This window comes from Calliphora vicina, chromosome 5, assembly GCF_958450345.1.
Source record: "Calliphora vicina chromosome 5, idCalVici1.1, whole genome shotgun sequence".
Classification (NCBI taxonomy): Eukaryota; Metazoa; Arthropoda; class Insecta; order Diptera; family Calliphoridae; genus Calliphora; species Calliphora vicina.
The window spans coordinates 112,312,427-112,335,613 of NC_088784.1; the positions used below are offsets into that span (position 1 = coordinate 112,312,427).

The 23,187-nt window shown below is 28.9% G+C and overlaps 1 protein-coding gene across 2 annotated transcripts in view; it reads right to left on the reverse strand.

The window, feature by feature from the left end:
• Dhit (Double hit) overlaps positions 1-23,187 on the reverse strand; it is a 49,008-nt gene that overhangs the window by 7,521 nt on the left and 18,300 nt on the right. For both annotated transcript variants that reach the window (XM_065511861.1, XM_065511862.1), the window contains 2 exons: positions 19,742-19,977; positions 19,294-19,659 (listed from right to left, as the gene is read on the reverse strand). In XM_065511861.1, coding sequence (XP_065367933.1) covers positions 19,294-19,658 — 365 coding nt within the window. In that variant the 5' untranslated portion in view covers position 19,659; positions 19,742-19,977. The remainder of the gene's footprint in view (positions 1-19,293; positions 19,660-19,741; positions 19,978-23,187) is intronic.

The window sequence follows — 23,187 nt, forward strand, 5'->3', positions numbered from 1 at the left end:
ATATACGTTGTTCCAAAGGACTTTGTCCTGGTTTTTTCCTTATATCAGCCATTTTTGGGTCGAACCGGGTCTATAGCGGATAGATATATTGATGTATGAATCATGTATATAAGTTATTTGGGGGCTACGGAAAGTTCATTTCAAAATACAGACGGACACACGAACATGGCTATATCGATCCAGAATAAATATACTTTGTGGGTTCGCAAATGAAAAATGTAGAAATTACAAACGGAACTTATATATACCCTTGCCCAGGTCAACCATTTTGGGGGAAAATTAAAATTTGTTTTACATTTTGTTTTTTTTTCCTTTTAATATGTAAACTTTTCGGTTTTGGGGGGCGGGATCCCTGTTTCACCCCTCTGGTTCCGTGCCTGTCCTTGCCACTCATGGTGAAGTGTATATAAATATTGACTCCACATAGATTTACCTTTCGATATTATGCCGTAATTTCTGTATTCCCTTCGTATCGATGGTTTTTAAATTTTTTTTGGTTGACGAATGTAAATTTTGTCGATGGTAAACCTTCCCTTTTTAGTTTGGAAATATGTACATTATACATTATATTTATTATTAACGTTAACATTTACTGTTAATAAACCATTGGAAAAGAAATGAATAATTTATTAATAAGTTTATGTTGCTCTAATATTTTTTAGGTAAGGTTTTTAATACTATTTGATTAGAGGCGTGATAATACTGTTACGTTTTTATTTCTTAAAAACAGTGGTTTATTTCCTTTAAATAAATCATATTCTTTTAATTGCAAATAAAAACGATCAGTACTAAATTTACACAACAATTTAAATAGTCACTCTTTTTTACTTGCACTTTAAAAACACAATTTATAATTTACTTGATGCAACTGCGTCTACGATATACTGACTCTCTCATAACCCGCTGTTACTATTTATATTCACAGCGCCATCTTATAGAAGCCTCATGAATAATCTACTTATAAACAATGTTAATAACAGGTTCTATTGGTGGAAATGTTTATAAACATTGAATGCTGCAAGCAACCGTTACAGACCATTAAATTCAAATTGATGATTAAATTCCCTTAAATAAAAATTGTAATTAAAATAGTTTGTTTTTTAAACGCATTTACATTTTTCCATATTCATTTGCCCAAAAGTTAGATTTAGACCTTGGGATCATTGTAAATCCAAAAAGTGTAAAATAAGTGCCAGCCTAATAATTACAAACACATACATATATAGTATGTGTACATTAATATACATACAAACAAGCGCAAATGTTTTTTTTTTATTGAGGTGAGGAAAACATTTAGGAAAACTCGAAAAAAACAGAGAATTAAAAACATAAAAAATATAATAAGAGAGTGAGGTTGGAAATAATCAAATTTTTTCCCCGGAAAAAGTCATGATTCCTGGCTTCCAGAAGTGAATATTTAGTAGTAGTAGATTTATGACTACAGAAAATATGACTGAATAATTGTGGTTGTACATATTTAATATAAAAAAATATTTAATTAAATTAAATATGAACTTTTAACCTTTAGCTACGAATATGTAAATGTTTTGTATGTATTTAGGTTGGTCAGGAAGGAAGGATTATAAACTGTTTTCGTACTAAATAAGTGAATACGGAAATGCAAAAACACTCACACTGTTGCAAATGTACATATGTACGTACGTACCTGTGCTTTAATTTGGACACAACACTTTTCCAACGTTCTGCCATAGTTTTCCGTTACTTTTTCGAAGAGTTTTAATAATTAATGTCTTCAAATGGTCCGATTGGCAAATTGTGGTAAAACATTTATTATTATTATTATTTTGGTTGTGTTGTGTTGTATTATTCTATTTATGTTTTAAATATTTCACACACACAGATACAATATACATTTACATTTACATGTATGTTCAATCGATACTCGTTCATACTATTTACACGGTAGTATGTATGTTTGTATGTCTGTATGATTTTGGTATTTATTAGTTAATCATTGTTGTTGTTTTCATATTAATTCCTTTTGTTTTGTTGTTTATTTGTTTTAATTCAATTTTTAATTATGGCAAATTATTTGTGTATGCGCGCCCTTGTGTGTGCGTTCCTTTTTATCGGTTCTTAAATATCGCGTCTTTAAATTATTTTGTATGTGTGATTATCGAGTGCTTAAATTGTACTGTCAAAATCTAATTTTGGAATTTATGAGGTGTTGTTTGTTCTCATATACGTTCGTACGTACATACATACGAGTAACAAACACTTTTTGGATTTTCATTCGTCTACTAGTTTGTTGATGCTGTTGTTGTTGTTAATTTAGCTTCCACTACATCTTTCAGAGATAGAAAATATTTCTCCAGAGTTTGGGCATTTTTATTTATTACTTTTTTTTACGAGTTTTTGTTAAATAGACGAAAATTTATTTGTTTTTTGAATCATGTGAAAAAAATACACATTTTTGAGATTCTTGAATATTTTTGTGTTTTTTCGTTCTGATGTTCAATTTTATTTTTTGTTTGGAAAATGTAACAGCAGCGAGATTTTGGTTTTGACTAGAGTGTCCAAAAAACCGGCAAATTTGAAAAACCGGTTTAACCGTAAAAGTGTGTTTTTGAAAAAACCGATTTTGATTATTGTCTTTTAAAAACCGGTTAAACGGTTTCGGGTTTTGTCTTCAAAAAAACCGGTTAACCGGTTTAAATTAAATTTTTATTTAGTATTTTTGACTTTTTAAAGCCTAAATTTATGCAATTATTTTATATATTTTACTAAATATTGTCAAATGCTATAATTTTCTATAAAATTAATCAATATTTTTAAAAATGGTATCAAAGTTTTTCATAAATATGTTTGATTGAGCTTTAGAAAAGATGAATATTTCATTAAAACTGGTTAACCGTCTTACAAAAACCGGTTTTTCAAAAAATCCAAAAAGTTAAAAAAACCAAAACCGGTAGAGTTTACAAAGATGAAAAACCGGTTTGCCGGTTTTAGGTTTCGGTTTTGGATACTCTAGTTTTGACTTTGTCAAAACATACAATAATTGAGCAGAGAGCGGAAGAGAATGGTGAATCTTTGTCAGTTAATGGGGATTGATCAATGTATTTTGCTACAAACTAATCGAAATTACACAAATGAATAAATTATTATGAGAAAACTGCAATACGTTAGACGTTCAGGAAGATTTCAATGGAATGCATAATAAAAAGAAAATTATAAATTTTATTATGCTATTAACTGCACAATTACTCACACACTACAAAAATAAAAAAAATAAAAAAAAACAATTTCCAAAAAAGTTTTTCAAAATCACAAATATTATGAAGAGTACATAAGAATCGTTATAGCCGAATATTGCACTTTTACATTTTGTATTTACAAACTACAACATCTAAAACAACATGAAAAATAGACAAAATTCAGATGACTAAATGTTAATTACGGCATGTCATTTTCATGGATGGATACCAAGTTTAAAAGAAGAAATCTTGTGTATTCATCTTTTTTCTTGCACTTATTTTTGTAGAGGTACATTTTAATTAAATATTCATTACAATTTCAATTGAAACTAGAAACTAGTACAGCAATTACAAACACAACGTAACCAAATAATAGAAAATTTAAGCACATACTCCTAAAGAAAATGAAATAATCTCATAATAATCCTTATACAAACAAATAAATGAATCGCATATTAATTATAGGCCCACAGTTGGGACTAAAATATCGGATGTATGTGTTTAAATTGTTCAACATTTTAAATCAGGCCACAATGAGAAAGTAACCCTTTAGCCTCAATTATTACAATGCGAAATGAAAGTAGATCAGCTGACAAACCAATACATAAATGAGTTTTATAAAGTTGCTCTAAGAAATTTTAAGTTGTCACTTTAGTATTTGCAAGTAAGTAATCTTGAGTGAAGTCACATTAAACTTTTATGTGACTTCACGGAAATAATCTGTTGATGAGTCAATTGTCACTAAGTGTCCCCTTGTAATCAAGCCAATATCGGATACCCTGTTCCAATGTGAGGCGTATCCCAGGGAGAACGTTCTGCGTCTATCGAAATAAATAGTAATCGGACGGGGCTCGGTCTAAAGCGGGTGAGGCAAAACTTCCCAACCACTTCATTCTAAATACTTTTTAATAGGTATTGCAACATGTGGCTTAGTGCCTTAGAATCTGTTTCATTCGGCACAGGTTACCATTGATGATCAGGTCAGATTTCAGCAGCTCATAATAGATAGGACGCGTTTGCTCCTACCAAATACTGACAATTCAAATACTGATTCGGTTGGCCGAATCGATATCTTACGATTTTAAATTTTTTATCGCAAGTAATGATTGGGAGCAAAAATCATTTTCTTTTATAGCTTTCAAGCATCATTTCGGACACGTTTTTCAAGGTCCCTCTGCTTCAATTTCCCTGCTTTTGTATAAAGCCTGCTGCTCGTAAACGTTTTGAAAATGCGGCTTGAGTAGCTCCCAAAGATTTTGCCTTCAATTCTTGGCCTTCAAACCTAGCCCGGGCGATCTTTGTCTTTCGTGTCAAAATCACCACTTCTGAACCGAACAAACCATCACTCGCACATTGAAACCGATGGAATATATTCACCTTAAGTTCGGTTCCGCATATGACGCTTTCTTGGCACAAAATTCGACATTATCGAAGCAAAAAAACTTTGTTATTTACATTATAATATTCAATAACTATGTGAGAATAAATTACAGATTTGTATCCTTAAATATGAATATTAGGGTTGGTATTATCGTATAGCAGAGACGCAATCTACGGAAAATTCTAAGAAAGTTTCCCCAAGAAACCATATGTATAAAATCAAATCCTATCTTGCGCATTTCGTCTTTTATCCAATGATATTTCAATATTTATATATTTTTTTTAATAGTTTTTTTATTGGATAGGATTTGATTTTAGACCTATGGTTTCTTGAGGAAACTTTTTTAGAATTTTCCGTATTTCGATTGCGTTTCTGCTATATGATTTTTTACTTTTTGATCGTCCATACAAATCGACCTGGCCTAATGTACATATGTATATGTTATTAAAAACAAAAACCGAGTTTAAAGGAAACTCCATCTATTGTAAATCCCACATTATTAAGTCATACACCCAATTAAATCATATATCTGCTAACTACAATCAAGTGAATGCTACAATCAAATGATTGCCACAAACATATACTAAATTACTACAATCATATATGAGGGGCTTTTTGCCTTTTTTTCTCAAATTTAGTTAACATATGGAGTTAGTAGGTGTAGTTCAGAGAAGTTCATAGCACAATAGTTGAATGTGGGATTCTCATCCGTTAGCGAGATATGTCGACCAATTCTAGCACTTGTCATTAAAATACCTGTTTCGGTTGGAGCACAAGGGGTACATGAGCATTTAAACCCCTTGTGCTCTAAGCAATTATTAAAATTCATTTTTCACATGGACTGATTTAGTGAATTCAGATGAGTGATCAGCTAAAATCTAGCAATTAATTCCATCACTTGTTTTCAAAACACCTGTTTCAAATACCTTTGTGGATTATTTTCCAAAAAAGGAAAAGTAACATAAAATAATGGAATAATGGAAAAATTGTTGATTTTTTATTATTTATGGTACGTAAAATCATTAAAAATAAGTGAATCTGAAAATAATATTGACGAATTTTCTGAATCTGATCATATTATACAAAGATGATCTTATGGATGTGCAAGAAAACTTCACCAAACTAAATCTGAAAGCTCGAAATGTTGACCGAGTCGTGTAGTTACTACCCAACTTCCTCCAAAAAACAGCGTCAAAACAATAATATTCTAGAAATTCAAGAACCTACAGGATCTGCTTTACCATGAATGGTTTAAAGCACTTCCTCACGATAGAATGGAATAAATTCCGGAAAGAATCGAAAGTCAAGGTGAGGATGACCCCGGTGATGTCTTGGAATCTGATTATGACGACTAAAAAAATATAACAAAGAACCATAAAAGCTTTTCTTAATAAAATGTTAATAAAAAAAATTAAGTCTATGAAGTTTTCTTATTAGGCAATTCAGAACTTTGAAAAAAATTAAAGCACAAGGGGTATAAGTGCGACTTTCCTCACTTTAAAGGTAATTTTTGGGTATTTGTATATGTAAAATATTGTATTTTTTATCGTGTTAGATTAATATATATCTCAGGATCTCTATTAATTAAAAGGCAATATTCCAGATAGCAGCTAACATTTTTTTTGTAAATTACATTTAGTCTCATTTTGCTCATTATTAAACATTAGTCACTTGAATCCCTTGTGCTCTAAGCCCCTCATATGTGATTGCTACAATCATGTGAATGGTAATTTTAACATATTCTGGTTGCCGCAATCATATAATTACATATAGTATATATACGACCATAATATTGTAAAAAAAAACTTGAAAAATATTTAAAATGGTTACAGTACGTGTTGGTAGTACATATTTCGGTATTCAGCTTTCTTAATTCGACTGTTTTTATTATAATTTAAACTCGAAAAAGCAGTGCTGTTATTTAAAGCACAACTGTTTACACAATAAATTTTCTTTCTTTGTCAGATGTAATGAAAAGTGGAAACAAAAAATACTCACAAATTCATGTACAACAACCTACACACACCTTAATGTAAATATATGTATACATACATACCTACATATGTACATGAGTGTGTGTGTGTGATTGAGCGTTGTGGCATGAGGCAAATGAGTGCTTAGGGACTCTGAGGCCAAACAGCCAAAAGGATATTTTATGGTTCTACATGCAAAGTATATTAAAGGAGAAACAAAAAATTAGAAAAAACACAAACTACAACAACAACGTACAAATTCTGGTAATTATGTTTGATGAAGCCTCAAAAACAGAGAAATGTTCCGTAATTATTAATATGAGCCACCTCTACACAAGTACAAGTAGACCTGAAAACACGCTTTTCTTTAAGCTGCAGCCTTGTGCTATTTTACATTTTTGTCGCTGCAGCCCACTAAATAGTTACTTACAACAACCACGCAACGGCAATTGTTGTTTTTGTATTCATAAAAATTATACATACATATGTATGTATGTATATGTATGCGTTTTATGGAGTCCCTTTGACTCATTTCTTTATTTTTTATATATTTTTTGTTGGGTTTCGTTTTTGTGACCCTTTTTGCTTGAACTATAAATATGTCTGTATGTACTACTGACGACGACACGTTTCTTTTCACTGTCGTATTTTTTTCTATTTTTTTTTATTTTTTTTTAATTCCGACATAATTTATCGGTAATATTGAAAGTAGTTATGGGCCAAATTTGTGCAAGGACATGCCATTTATACATACAAACATACAATGTATATGACAGTTACAAAACCCCCTCCCCCATAAAATGGAGGGAAAAAATCAACTAAAATTAAAAAGAGTACAAAACTTGTTTGTTTCTTTTGTACAATTTTAGTGTCTCCAAATAAGTTTCATAATGGCGATGTCGCCGCAATAGCATGTTTGTATGTAGGTATGTTAATTGTAAGTGATTATAAATAGCATGTGTATAGAGTGTGCACGTCTGTATTTTCTTGATAAAAACTATTAAGGAAGCTTTTTCTTTAGTTTTTTTTTATTATTATTATTATTATCGAATGTATGTAAATTATGTTCTTAAAGTTGTAACTTTTTAAAGGCAAAAAATGACAATAAACCTTGACAAAATATTATAAAAAAAACGAAACTGTTTGAAACATCTTAAGAAATAAAATGATGGTAATAATTAATGATTATATGTATTGTATGTTAGACTGGCTCACGAAAAAAAACTTTATTTTTATATTCAAAGTGAGTCTCGTTCGCGATCATAAGCGTATCTTATTTCAGATTTTTTATGTTTTTTTTTTTATACACATATCCATTGGAAAACAATAATTGTACACAAATTGTTTTATGTGTTTTATTATTATACAGAGAAAACAGATTCGTGATAGCAACCGAATTTGTTGCCAATCGAATGATTCTATCTTAGTGACCGAATTTTACAGTTGTGACTTTAATATTTTGTAAGGGGTAACTAAAGTTTGGTTGCCTCAGCTGAAATTCTTCCTTTTTAAAAACTGACTTTCTGTTGTTAGAACTGAAAAAATCTATGTGTGCAACCGAATCATTCGATTGGCAACAAATTCGGTTGCTATCACAAATCTGTTTTCTCTGTGTACATATAGTAGTCCAAAACGAATATATACGAAGTTTTTTTTGACAAATCGGTATTACAATCATAACGGAAACATACATATGTCGCTTGACAAATCATACTTAAGTTTAAAAGTAAAACAAAAATCAATGCAAACATTTCAATAAGACAACTCTCAATTGATAGAATTTTAAGATAAAAAAAAATAAAAATATTTAATAAGTTATGTTCCAATTCGCTGCTTCTTCATTTTTCTAGAGGCATTCAAAAACAAGTTTTATTTTTTGTCTTATTCGGGATACCATGTTTATTGCTAATATATTGGAAACAAAACCGTTGAGTGCTACAAATCTGATATGGGAAAATTTAAGTAAGAAACATTTTTTTTTTTACATTTCCTTATTTATATACAAAAATAAGCATTTTCATGGTTTTTCTTATCATATCTCAGTCATTTGTAAACCGATTTTGCTGATTTGTGATACTAAAATTCTTGAAAGTTTATCTGATACATTGCTATTAGATTTGTCAGTCAGATATCTGCTACCGTTGGAAAATTGTATGTGTACCATTATGTATATTTTTAACACTCATGGTGACGGATATAAAAATATGAAGATTTTAAACTGTGAACGACTGAAGAGCAGCCTCTCAAAACTACCCAATCGAAAATCGCTCTGAAATTAAAACTAAAATACAACCAAAACTATTGGAAAAAGGTGCAAAATTAAAAAAAAAAAAAATTTCATTTATATTAATTTCTTTCTCTTCCTTCGACCGAACGCAAGTCTCTTCCTTTCTAGAAGACGTCCTAAATCAGAACCGCAAAATTAAAACCGACACTATTCTATTCAAAGGTTCAAAATTAAATTTTATATCATAACCGTTCCATTAAAGGCTTAAGATAGGGTCACACATGACAAATATTTGACGAAAAAGACGTATGAAAATACATTTGAATTCATTTATTTATTTCAAAAACTTATTTTAATTAGTATGATTCAAAACAAAAAATTTTGTTTTGTTTTATTTGATGCTGTTTGATCTTACAAAACACGTGTAAGAGTAAACACGTCAAACAAATTTGTGCTAAAAAAGTGGTTACTCTTTTTTGAGCAAATATTTGCCATGTGTGACCCTACCTTTAGTTCCTTAGTACTTTAAATGTATTGAGTTCATTCCTATGAGAATTAATTCTTTGTTGAAATATTCATTTAATTTAAATCCATTACAAATTGATTTAAACAATTTATTGAATAATTGACATTTTCTTTATTTGTTTCAATTTGTATTGTAAATGATTAAAAACAAATTGAATGAAGAAAAAATTTGTATTAGATTTGAATTCAAAAATATTTAACTAGTGAAAGATTATGTATTATTATGAACCAATTCCATTATGATTTAATTGAATGAAGCTGAATTCTATTCAAATAAGAGCTTTTTAATGAAGCTAAAGAAAGAATTTGTTTTGTTGGAAATGTTTTAATATATAATAAAATGCTAATAATTGTTAATTCTGAATTAAGATTTCCATTTCTATTGAACTTCATTTCCGATTATTTATGTTTTATTAAATAAAGAATATTACAGCTTGTGTAATTAACAAAATAGTATATTAAACTTTTGCTAAGAATGAATTTAAAATAGGTTTATCACTTGAGCACTTTTATTTCGTGTTCTTGTAGCGCTGTATAACTTAAGGTCATTTGTAATATTTGTTTAAACGAAAACCATTCTGTTTCAACGCAACTCTAATAAATTAATTGAAAAATATCAAATATCGTTAGGTTTTATGTAAACGTATAGAAATATGCATTCAATGAGGTCTGCTGCGGAAGTGTTCAATATCAGCACTAACTTATACAATACAATATAAGTATTAATATGATTAATCATGTAACAGGTTAATTGATTACTTTTAAATGAAATACAAACAAATACATGTGTATATATGTATGTACAATATATTAAATTAAATTCATACATCAGACATTTGTAATCGTACCATTGATGGACATTTTTAATTGGCATTGCCTGAGAACAATGCTAATGCAAAAAACTTAACTACGATTTAATGCTAGTGGCATTTTGTTAAATTATCATTATCATTTTTGATAAGTAATGAAATGAAATTTTCAAATAATTGTAGGTAGTAAGGAAACAGTTTCATTAAAACAATTTTCATTACAGACAAAATGCTGAATGCCAAACAAATAACTAAAATTATTTTTAGTTGAATGCTAATAAACTAATTACCACTTATGTTAGTTGGTTATTTTAATAAAGAACTCCCAAGCATGAATCGTGCATACAAGTTATTATTAGTATTCAGATTTTATGCGTAATCTATTGTGGTTAATTTTAATTGTATTTATAAATTTCATATTATTCATAAATGCAGGAATATATTCGTTTAGATTTCTTTAGATCTAATTATAGCGTAATGGTGGCAATAATTGATTTTCATAAATTTCCGATTTTTTATATTTTTTCAAAACTTTAAACTTGATATTTATTCAGTACTTTTATATTAATTGTACTTTATGTATGGATTTTGTCCTATGAACAATTTCTGTTTAATTTTTATTCATATTGTTTATTAAAAATTTATTTTGAGTATAATTGCATGTTCATACATTTTTAAGAACACATGTCATGGCGTACATTTGTTGACCAACATCTGCATTTATTAAATATTTATGCAAAGAAGCAAAGCCAACAGCAATCAAAAACTGTTTGTAGAAATTCAAAAATTCCAAACACATTCAAACTCTCAAACACACATACACAAATAACCACAAAATTCAATAAATAAACGTGTTTTTGTTTTTTTTTTTTTTTTTTTTTTTTGTTTGTCCAATACAACGTTAAAGAAAACGGAAACAACACAAAACGTAAAATGAAACAAACTGTAACTATTTTAAATGCGAAAACAGTAAAAAGATGAGATCAACTTGTACACGACAGCGATAAAATACAACTGAAATGAAATCGGTTCAACCAGGCGTATGTGGAATATAAATACAAATTTATTTGCAAAACAGCAGTAGCAGCAGCGGTAATAGCAATAGCAACAGCAGCAACAATAACAAAAGCTTATTTTATTATTATTATATTTTATTAGCGGTATACAAAAACAGCCACACTTGCTAACAATTGTGACTTTGAAATGCACAAAAATTTTGTGTGAATGACATACATACATAGTATGTTAATGTCAATAAAATATTTAAATGACAACAACAATATGTACATACACATGGTACAATCAGTTTACCAGGTACAATTATTAGAGAGAGTTTCCAATGTTCACCCCTAAAACGTCAAACTATGTATTTAATCACTTAATTTTTTTAATTTGTTACCGCGATATTTTTTAAATTTGTTACGTTTTAACTGAAATTATACACACTTATTAAAAAAATATAGTTTTTCTTCAATTATTAGTAGATTTTTGTAATAAAAATTTAAATTCAATTATTTTTTTTTTATATTTTTTAATTTTCTTTTGTTTGACGTTATAGGGAATGTATAATTGAGAACATACTTTCTATTAATTGTACCTTGCTAATTCTACAATGGTACATACATATATGTATAACAGAAAAATCTATGTTTTGCTACCACTTACAACAAAAAAAAATATCGTAAATAGGAGTAATTTTAGCACAATTGTTTACCAAGATTTAAATTTTTTTCCTCCACGCATTTACGTTACAGCGTGTAACTTTTATGAATGAATTTGTAAAAGCTTTATTGTAAAAGTTTACCACCTAAACTTGTAAGTTTGTAAATGTCTTTTACCATATGATTAAAAGAGAGAAAAAGTTTTGACTGAAAGTTTTCCATGTATGTATTTATTTATGCACGGTGTTGCCATTTAATAAAATGAGTGAGTCTTGCCATTTCATGTGTAATTAATTACCAAGGCAAGGATTTTCATGCACTAAAAAATTAAAAATATGCGCTTATAAAATGCACTATAAAGACAGAAAATATGCACTAAAAATGACAAAAATATGCAATAAAAACAAGTTTTTTATTTGAAATATATTTATTAATAAAAAAAAAATATAAATTTCACTATTTTCAGATAGGGCAATTATATGGGGGCTAGGAGAAATAACGGACCGATTCTAACCAAATTCAACAGACTTCGTCCTTGGAGCAATAGAAAAGATTGTACCAAATTTTGTCGAATTATCTTTGACAAAAAGACACGATTTCATTACATCGGACGGTAAATGAAGACTGTTCTGCAGGTATTATCGAATTACTTCGTTAGCAAAAGTTTAATGATTTCTTGCAAACATTAATTTCCAGACATTAGGGTGGCAGAAACAAAGAAAGATCTGATGGATAAATACTAGAACGGGTTACTTGAGATCTATGGCCCTTAGAGCAAAACATTGATCTTCCCGAGACAAAAATATTAATCTATCATACTTTAAGATCCGACTGTAAACGAAAATAAATAATAAAATGGAAAAATATGCATTTATAACAAAATATGCAACAACAAATCGATGCCATTTTGTTGCAAATTCTTCGATTCGGAAAGATAAATTGTCAAAAGTGATTTTGAGTTACTGACTACAAACATGCATTTGCATAGAAATCCTTGGCCTGGTAATTACACATATTGTGTGTAACTTTAACCCCCTGTCTATATCATAGCGAAGAAATAATACTAATAAATGGAGACTATATCTGATAATTTTTTATTTAGACAACTATTTTGAAGTTTATCATGATAAAAATTTATCAGGTATAACCAGGGGGTAATTTATATGTATGTGCAGCTCATGTATATATAATAGGTACCCAGCAGTTAAGCAAGTAGTCAATGTATCCCTTATAGACAGTAATTGTCATTTATATATGTATTTTGGGTCATTTGACACGTTCTTTGTTGTGCAGAGAGAAATCAAATGGTTTCTTTATACATCCCATGTAATCTAGCTAAGGTGAAGACAATTAAGTGTCTCAAAGTAGTCCAGAGTGTAGTCACTTTAGACGTTTATTTTGTATTGCGTTTTTTTGTGAGCAATTCGAACAAACTGGTTTTATACAAATTGTGTTGATCTAATTCTCATACAGATTATTTTCTTTTTGCTTAAGTATACTAATATCTCATGTAATCTAGAGTGAATTCAATTGTCATTTTAGTGTCCGGAAGTAACTAGTTATGTAGCTGATAAAGTAACCAGTAAGGTAGCTAGTAACTGACTATATGTAACCAGTATGTGAATCTCATTGTAAACCAAAAGTTTCAGCCATGTGTAATTTACAATTCTCTTTCTGCTGGCAACATTGACTTTAAGGAGTTACTTACTCAAAAGCTTTTAGAAAAGCTTTTAAACCATATTATCGTCAACCGCCTTATCCTAATAAACAAGTTTGGTGCAAGCAGTGCTGTGAACAAAAAACACTTTTTTATATGAAGTTTATAAGCTTCTTAATGAGGCGAGGAGGGTCCTCAAACAACAAAATAAATTCCATAAGAATACACGGATGTGTGAGTAATTCTTTGCATAGCATTTATTTAATAATATAATAACCATAGAGAAAATATACAACGAGCGGAAACTAGAAAAAAACTCAAACAAAAATATTACTCAAAATAATCACACATACGAGTGTTGTTTTTGTTTTCACATAGTTTTTTCTACTAATACATTCTCAAGACTTAGGTTTCTGACAAATGAGTTAGGTGTTTGACAGGAGTGTTTCAGCTCTATCTCTATGATAATAACTACCAGTGTTGATACTTTATGTGTATTTATATATAGTATGTGTAATTTAAATTTATATGCTTAACCCAATGTATAATAGGCAGTGTGACCAGACCTAGAAAATGTATATAGCTAAAAAGGCTTTTAGAAAGGGCTAAAAATGATAATAAATGTTAAAAAACTAATGCTTGGTTAAATTAAAACATTAATATTTTTATGTTTTTCAAATTTATTAAACTAAATAAAAAAAGGATTTCAATCTTTTACAACTTATATCGTGAAGAAAATTAAAATACGTTAAAAAAAGTGAGTTTTTGGAAACTCACTTATCGTTATTACACTAAATTTCTAATAATAAAAAGTACTAAACGAAGTGATCGAGAAAAACTATGTATCAGTATTTTCAAACTCTACTGACTCCAATAAAACAGAATTGCTATATTGTATATATGTATATTTATGACGTAGCACATAGTGTTATTATTGAAAATATTTAAAAGTTTAAGAGCTCAATGTGCCATTTTGGCACCGTATTTTGAATACATAATTAAAAAATAATTCGTTCAAACCTTTGATAGAGTTGCTCTAATATTTAAAATTTGCTAGGTTTTGGTAGTTTGGTTAATAGAACATTTGGTAAGAAAAATATTTTATGTATGACTACGCTGCAGCGTAGCGCGCTGGTGTAAAGAAAAAGCTAAAAGAGAGAGAGAGAGAGAATATTTACAAATGAGACCACGCATTTTTATCTTTTATCTCTACATATTTTGGAATTCCTTAAAAAAAACCGATATCTAATGTGCTGTTTTTCTATGGCGAACGAGTACTTTGAGTAAAAATTTAACATGTGTTTTGTTATTGTAACAAAATCAAAATACATACATGTAAAACGTCCACTCTAAGCACTCGTTCGCTATTGAAAAACAGCACATAAGTGTGCGATGGTCATTATCTACCCACTATACATTTTTTTCCGAATTCGATCAGAATGCTTACAGACAGTCTGAACAAGTGGCTGATTTCGTATCCTATGTCGGTCTTTGTCTGGGGAAATTCGTAAATGTTTTCAGATTTATCGAAAAGAATTCTGTACGAGTTCTGAGCTAAATACCTAGAGAAATTCTAAAGGAATTTTAAAAAACATTCTATATTTATACGACATTTCTAATAGAAGTCTGAACAAACATCAGAAAATTTTCAGAATATTCTGATTTTATTTTTGTAAAAATAGACTACGTACGTACATATTACAATTCTGGTTTGAAATTACATACATATTTTTTATTTATTATACTCTATAGAGTTCTATAGAGAAGTGTACATAAAAACATAAACTTTAAACATTTTCATCAAATAACAACATTTTATCTATGGAGAAAAGTCTGAAACAAAAATCTCTCAAGTGTCAGAAGAAAATTTAGACAAGTTTGTTCACATTCTGTTAAAGTTTAAAGATACGTTGGCAAATAATGTTTTCTGGGTGGGAATATAAAACACATACATACAATGATGTGTGTTTTATTAGGCGGCAACAAATTGATATAATTAAAAATATTTATGTTCAAAATTATTGTGAAAATGTCATACATATTTTACATTTATTTGAACAAATGTGTATACTATACATACATAGGTATTTGATTAAACAAACTTTATACGTATGTATATGAAATTACCACAGTACATTATCGTTGTTATGTACTTGTACATAATGCTTGACATAGTGATTTGATCTTACAAAAGTCATGTAAAATGAACGAAACATTTGCTGAATGTCTTAAGGCATCTTAAGGCATTTGAACAAATTATTGGTAAATCTATTGTTTTATTCCAAACTGTATATGTATGAGTAATTGTGTAAACAAAATCTTATACATACAAACATATTTATACATACGACATCAAGAAATATGTATGTATTTGTTATTGAATCCGTTTCATGGAGCATCGTATTGTATTTCATTTACATACAGACACACATTAGACCTGCCCTAGAGAAATAGATTTGCGAACGAACTGCTGCAAAAATTGAGGTCAATCGGAGAACTAAAACCTCTGGCGGAAATCGATTATACATAGTTGTAAAATTGGGTAAATATTATCTTTCTAACAAGGTAGCCAATATATGAGCTTTTTCCACGTCATATATTCAACTGAAACATTTTTTACATAAGGTGTGTTCGCGTACTTTCCAGTAAAAATTATCCAGTAACTTTATTTGAGTGAGTAAAAATAAATTACTCTCAATCTGAAAAATTACAAAAAAAGTACGCAAACAACAATTTGTAAAAATAAGTTGTATTTTATTATAAATCAATTCAAAACATTTGTTTTGTGTTATTTTTCATCTTTTCTTTTCTATTAATTAATTTTCAACATTTTAGTTTTGTTTATATTTGCAACCATATGTTTTAAACATATTTTTTAATGTTGATATTTTTTGTCCAGTAAAAAATATCATGTTCTCTATCTACGAACTGTCACTTTTAACACTATCTTGCTCTCTCCTTACAAGTTTTTTAAAAGTAAACGAACGGAATCCCGTAACTTCCAGTGATAATTTGTACAAATTATTACAAATTATCAAGTACGCGAACACTACTATAGTTTACCCATTTTTTTTTGCATATAAAACATTGTGTAAACAACTATTTTCTACACAAACGTGCGGGTAAAATATTCGTAAATTAGTAGGTTTTGCTTAATATAACATTGCGTATAACTTTGCTATTTTCGAAATTAATATTTTATACCTTGTTAGCTAGATACGTTTTTAAGCGTTTAAAAATATTATTTAAATATGTAGCTTAATGTTTGATGAAATCTGAAAAAGTGCCATCTTGTTTACGCATCAATCAATTTGTTAGGGGCAGGTCTAATACTAGTACATACATATGTATGTATTTTTCCGTATGAATAGGTATAAAGCAACATCTTGTCAATAAAACTCATCCATCTATAAAACGAATCTAATCAAATCGTATCAATACAACAATAGTCGCATTCATCAACAACAAATACATAAACAAGCGGAAGTTAAATGAAAAAAAATAAAAAAAATACAAACAAAAACATCATAAACATTCAGAATGTACATTAGGTTAATCAGATTTATGTATATGGAACCGAAAAAAGTCACATGTTTTCAACAAAAATGCAATTTTAATTTGATTTACACATGTATGTTAAGATTCCAGCATTTTGAGTATTTTAAGAGATAAATAATAAATATTTTGTACATTTTAATTTTTACAGACTATTGTGACCCAGTTAAAAAAATTGTTTACCAAAGTCTGCTCATTCTAAGCTTTTCAATTTATTGGCAAAGTTCTGCATAAAAGTTCAGAAGATTTCTTGCAAAAAGTGAAAATTGAAAAATTTTGAGTTGACTCTCTTTTGTGAAATAACGAATGAAATCCAGTTCAATGCTTTGAAATCATTTATGACAGTAATGGAAAACCTTCCTGGTAATTCTAAAGCACTAAACTTCCAATATTTAGTTCAATATATCTTGACAATCTAGAGTTTAAATAAATCGTATACATATGTATGTATATTTAAACACTCAGACCTAGACCATTTTCATAAAAATCTTGGCAATCGTTCCTGCATATGATTGCGCATTACTGCAAATCTATTTTCGTAACAGATTGGATATTTATTTATATCGCACACCCAGTTCAAAAGTGACACAACTCAAAATTAATTTGTCGGGTTATATAAATCCGAAAAATGAATTTTAGGCTTATGCTATGCACAAAACACTTGTTTATCTATACAAAAGATATCAGTGTATTCTGTTGTTGTTAACTGTGGCTAAAAAAAATGGAATATTTCAATTGGTATATACAATGGTTAACAAAACAATGGAAACTTTTCCAAATAAATTCTAAAAATGAGAAAACAAAATTAAAAGATTTCTTTATTATGGCATTGACAAAACAATGGAAACGTAGGTATTATTTTAACAAATATGGTCTAATCTTTGCAATAACTCAATATTTTGTTGGGTTGCATTGAACCAATTAAAGAGTCAAGGGTTTCCTTTGAAATATTTTGCCATTCCCTTATAACCGCCTCCGATAAATCTTCCTTCCTGGTGTAATTTTGGGTCCTTATTTTACGATCTACAATTTCCTATAGATTTCTATGGGATTGAGATCTGGCGATTGGGCAGGCCACTTCAAAACACGTACCTCGTTGGATTGTAACCACTCGGTTACAACCCTAGAGGTGTGTTTCGGGTCGTTGTCGTGTTGGAATCTCCAAACTAGGGGCATATTTTCCTCAGCGTATGGATACATAACATCGTTTAATATGGTTCTGCATCCCATACCTGTCATGGTATCTTTTATAATATGAATTGGGCCCATACCTTGCCCTGAAAAACATCCCCATACCATAATATTGCCAAACTTTACAGTCTTATTTGTGTACTTTGGATCTAATCTTTTTCCATTTAGTCGTCTTATAAATGTTCTCCCATCACTGCCTCTTAAATTGTATTTGGATTCGTCGGAAAAGAGGACAGTATTCCATTTCTGTATCGACCAGTTTAAATGATCCCTGGCAAATTGTAGACGAGCATAACGGTTCTTTTTAGAAATGAGTGGTTTTTTCACAGGACGAAATCAACCAAGACCAGCCTGATTTGCCCTGCGACTAACTGTTCGGGTACTTATTTCTAATTTTAGGAATTTCTTGAACTCTCTCGCTATTAAATTACCTTGTCTAGGAGTAGTCTTACGAGGTCTTCCACATAAATGTTGAGTTTTTACAGAACCGGTCTCACGAAATTTCTTTATAATTTTTGAAACTGCTGATTTATTTATTGAATATTTGTCACAGATACTTTTTTGTTTTAAACCAGCTTTAAAATCGTTAATTATTTTATTTTTTAAGTCTTCACAAATCTTAACTTTTGCCATTTTCGTTAACTTTGAAAAAAGCAATTATGCGAAAAACTTAGAAAAAGAAATTGTAAATAATTGCCAGAATTTAAAAATAAAATAACTGTAAACAGGATGCTTTTTACATCGTTCTTTAAAATATTATTTTCGTTTTACACTTCTTTCTTGCAGAAGTTTAAAAGTTTCCATTGTTTTGTCAGTAGCGAAATAGTGAATATTTTTAATTTTGTTCCCTTTTTTCAGAATATAATTAATTATGTTGTGTGTTCTTCAGTTAATTTATATAAATAAAACTATACAAATAAAATTCTAAAGAAAAAAATTTATTTTAAAAAAATATTTTAAATTTTGGACTTCATATGGAATATTTGGAAAAGTATCCACTGTACATATTTATTTTCGATTTCTGAAAAATTAAAATTTTGAGTTGTGACACTTTTGAACTGGCTGTGCTATATGTCAACCAAAAATGAAAGAGACTTACCATTTAGCCCACGAACACGAACAGCAGCAACACCAACAAAAACAACATGGCTTTTGTGATTGTTGTTGTTGTTGACGTTGAAGTGGGGTTGTTGCATCTGTTAAACCACTATTTGTCGTTGTTCCCATTGCACTTGTTGAAGTTAACATGCCTCCTATATGAATGCCTCCCGTATTTGTAACCTCTACAGTCCCACTACTTCGACCATTTCCTCCACTACTGCTAACTCCGCCACCACCACCACCAGATCCATTGCCACCAACGCTGCCAGCGTTGGTTGTATTGTGTTGTTGTTGTTGTTGTGACGATGAGCTCATGCCGCGCAAACGACATCCTGACGGCAGTTCTGATACTGTACAAGACATTCTAAACGATTAAAGGAAACAAAAAAAAAATACGGAAATTAATGAAATTATTAACTAGCCATTGGAAAAGTGAATTTGCTCACCTAAATTTGTTTAAGTCTTTTAATCTTAAGCTACTAGATTGGCTTATTGCTTATGCTTCTAAATTTAAATAAAAAATATTTATTTATATTTCTAGGTAATATATGTATGTAGCCATATATTGAAGCCGATTGGGTCTCTTAATACTTTGTAGGGTTTGGTGCGTTAGGAAATACAAAATTTAACATTGGTTCTTTTTGGTAGTTGTGCTTCTAGTTGCTGATAATGAAACATTTATCTGAAACGAAATGATTAGAAGCTAAAATTAATACATTTCTTTCAAACCGCATAAACATGTTTAAACATAATGTGATGCAGAGCAATACTACAAGCAATTTTCTGTGGTTTTATTAATAAATATTTCTGAGTTCATAGAAATCCGATTTAAACCTCCACCAAAACCTCATAAACAATTATGGGCTACATTATCGCTCTGGGGGTTTTTATAAATAAGTTTTAACCGTTTTTCTGAATCATATGAATTATTCAAAATTATACGTATATCTATGTATTTATATGTACATTACGGTGGCCCCAAAATTAAAGTTGCGGATGTTCCCGCCTAAAATGAAAATTTGATTTATTCTAAGACAACGTTTTGAAATGTTTTCGTCCTGGGATCAATGTTTGGCGAGCTGGATCAAGGGATAAAAAGGTCCTTTTTTGAGGTTTTTTACCTTTTTTCCATATTTCTTCCAAAGGAAGTATATGTAAATTTGGTATCATATGAGTTATTTTGATGCCCATTACATAGTATACTATGAATTGAGTATACAGAGATAGTCAGATAGGGATGAAATTAGGTTTAAACAAATTTGAATAAACATTCAACTGGACTGAATTTTACAAGAAAAACCATTTCGGTGAAATTACATGATGTTTATGATCAAGAAATTTCATATACATACATATTTATTTGAATAAATTCTATGAAAAAATTAAAAAAAAACTAAACTTTTGTCGAAAATTTTTAAATTAAAATTTTTTTTAAATTTCTAATACCAAATTGTACCACTTCCTTTTGAAGAAAAATGGAAAAAATGTAAAAAACCTCAAAAAAGGACCTTTTAATCTTTTGATCCAGCTCGCCAAATACTGATCCCAGGACGAAAAAATTTCAAAACGTAGTCTTAGAATGAATCAAATTTTCATTTTAGGCGGGAACATCGATACCTTAATTTTTCTTCATACAAACGGGGCCACCCTAATGTACATATATTTACTTTATTAAAATATAAAATTTCTGTAACAATATTATTTGCCCATTGGTGTCGAGAGCAAAACGAACGGTAAAAACTGCAATTTATTTTAACAAAACCAATTGAAAAAGATTTATTTATAAAAATTTAAAACAATATGGTTGGAGTTTCTATGAAAAAAAATTTGCTATTCGAGAATTCCTAATGCCACCATATAATTTTCAGCCTAGAAGTATTATCATGATTTTATATATTCAATAGAAATATCCAAAGTATAGTGACTCTAATTTATGTTGGATTTAATCTGTAATGAAAAAATATTGCAAGTTTCAATGCTTATTTTTAAATGAACATCATATTAAGAGGTGAAAGAAGATTAGTAATCTAAGATTTCGGATTAGCAAGTTTTTTCTATGGTCTATCGATTTCTGTCACTGATTTTTTTTTCGAAACCCAAAAAATAAATACAAACCAACTGAATTCTATTTCAACCATTCTCCAAAATGTTTCATTATCCTTATATACTGATTTATCAATTGAGTCATTTATTATTACATACCATAAAATGCAAAAGGGCCTATCAACACTTTTTTAAAATTTTACAGGAGAGACAAAAAACATAATAAAATTTAAAGTTAAATTAATAAAAATAAAGAGAGGCGTTATGGTTTCTTTTAATTTCTTACACTAAACGAAATATTTTTCCTTTACAATCCGTCATATTTAAATAAAAACAATCTTTGGATTATTTTATAATAAATTAAATTTAATATCGAATCGTACGTGACATACCGTACGTGACAGATTTTTCTCTTATAATAAAACAATATACATACATATATTCTGTAAATATACATATGTATGCAAAAACTAAAAATAATAAATAATAGAAAATATATGTACAGTGAGTGTCACTAAAAATCGTACAACATATTTTTTTTTTTAAATATTATGAAATTATACAGGCAATAATAGGTGAATATATAAAAAATTAAAAGTCATTTTATTAATTGGAACAAAAAATATGTATTTCAACAAAAAAGTTAACAAAACTTCATTTCGTTAAAAAAATATTGATGAAAATTAAAGAACATCACAAAATTCATATTTCACTTAAATTCGTAAAATTATATTAAATTATAATTAAAACTTTAAAAATTAAAAAAAATGTTAATATTAAATAATCCTAATACTTTGTAGGGTATCATTTGCTATTTTTTAGTGCCTTTACGATTTTAAATGAAGCGTTGATATTCTGGGCACTGACAGTCTTACCCAATTTTTTTATTTGTGGATAAGGGCAATTAAAATAATACCCAATTTTCTGATAGGTAATAGCACACACAATATAATAATAGCATTTTAAAATATTTCCAAAACATCATCTTTCTAAAACTAATGAATAAAATTTGACTACGATGGTGTACGATTTTAAGTGACATTCACTGTATGCATATTCGGTTTCAATAAACAATTTGACAATAGCAAAAAAACAATTAAGAGTCAAATTGATTTCATACTACAAGCTAATTGGGAGGAGCCTAGTTTTCGCCGCAATTTTAGCCTAAAACAGACCTAAAACATTAAAAAATTAAATATAATCAGTTTAAACTATTATTTTTGTGTTTAAAATGTTGTAATATGATCTAAATACTTTCACATAGTAACATTTTATTATTTTCTTCTATTCAAATCATCTTGAAAAAAAGTTTCAAGGGTTTTTGTTTTTCAGTCGTGGAATTGCTCATATATAGAAAGCTAAAAATTTGTGAAGACGTGTGTCTTGATCCATTAAAAACTGAATTTTGAATTTGTTGGTTGTTGCGTCCGTTTTGCATTTCAGGTGGCGATACATACATATGTAGTATATTATTTAAGACTTGGCTAAATGATGTGTTGACTTATTTTGTTTATTGTCTAATGTTTATTGAAGACAGATGTTGTAAAAATTGTTGGGTTTAATGAAACGATACATTCAGGTCAATCACTTGTAAAATAAAATTAATATTATTTACAGAAGCAAACTAATTTAACTATGTATGTACCTAAATACGTGCATACATATGCTCGTATTAGGGTCACCCAAAAAGATGTTGTGAATGTTCCCAACTAAAATAAAAGGATAAAAATAATATTTTTCAAAAATTTAAAGTTTTTTTTTAAATTTTGTACAATGTACATATAATTATTTCAATTAATTATGTATGTAGTTAAAATTAAATCGTTATAAACCTTAGTTCGAATTAGAA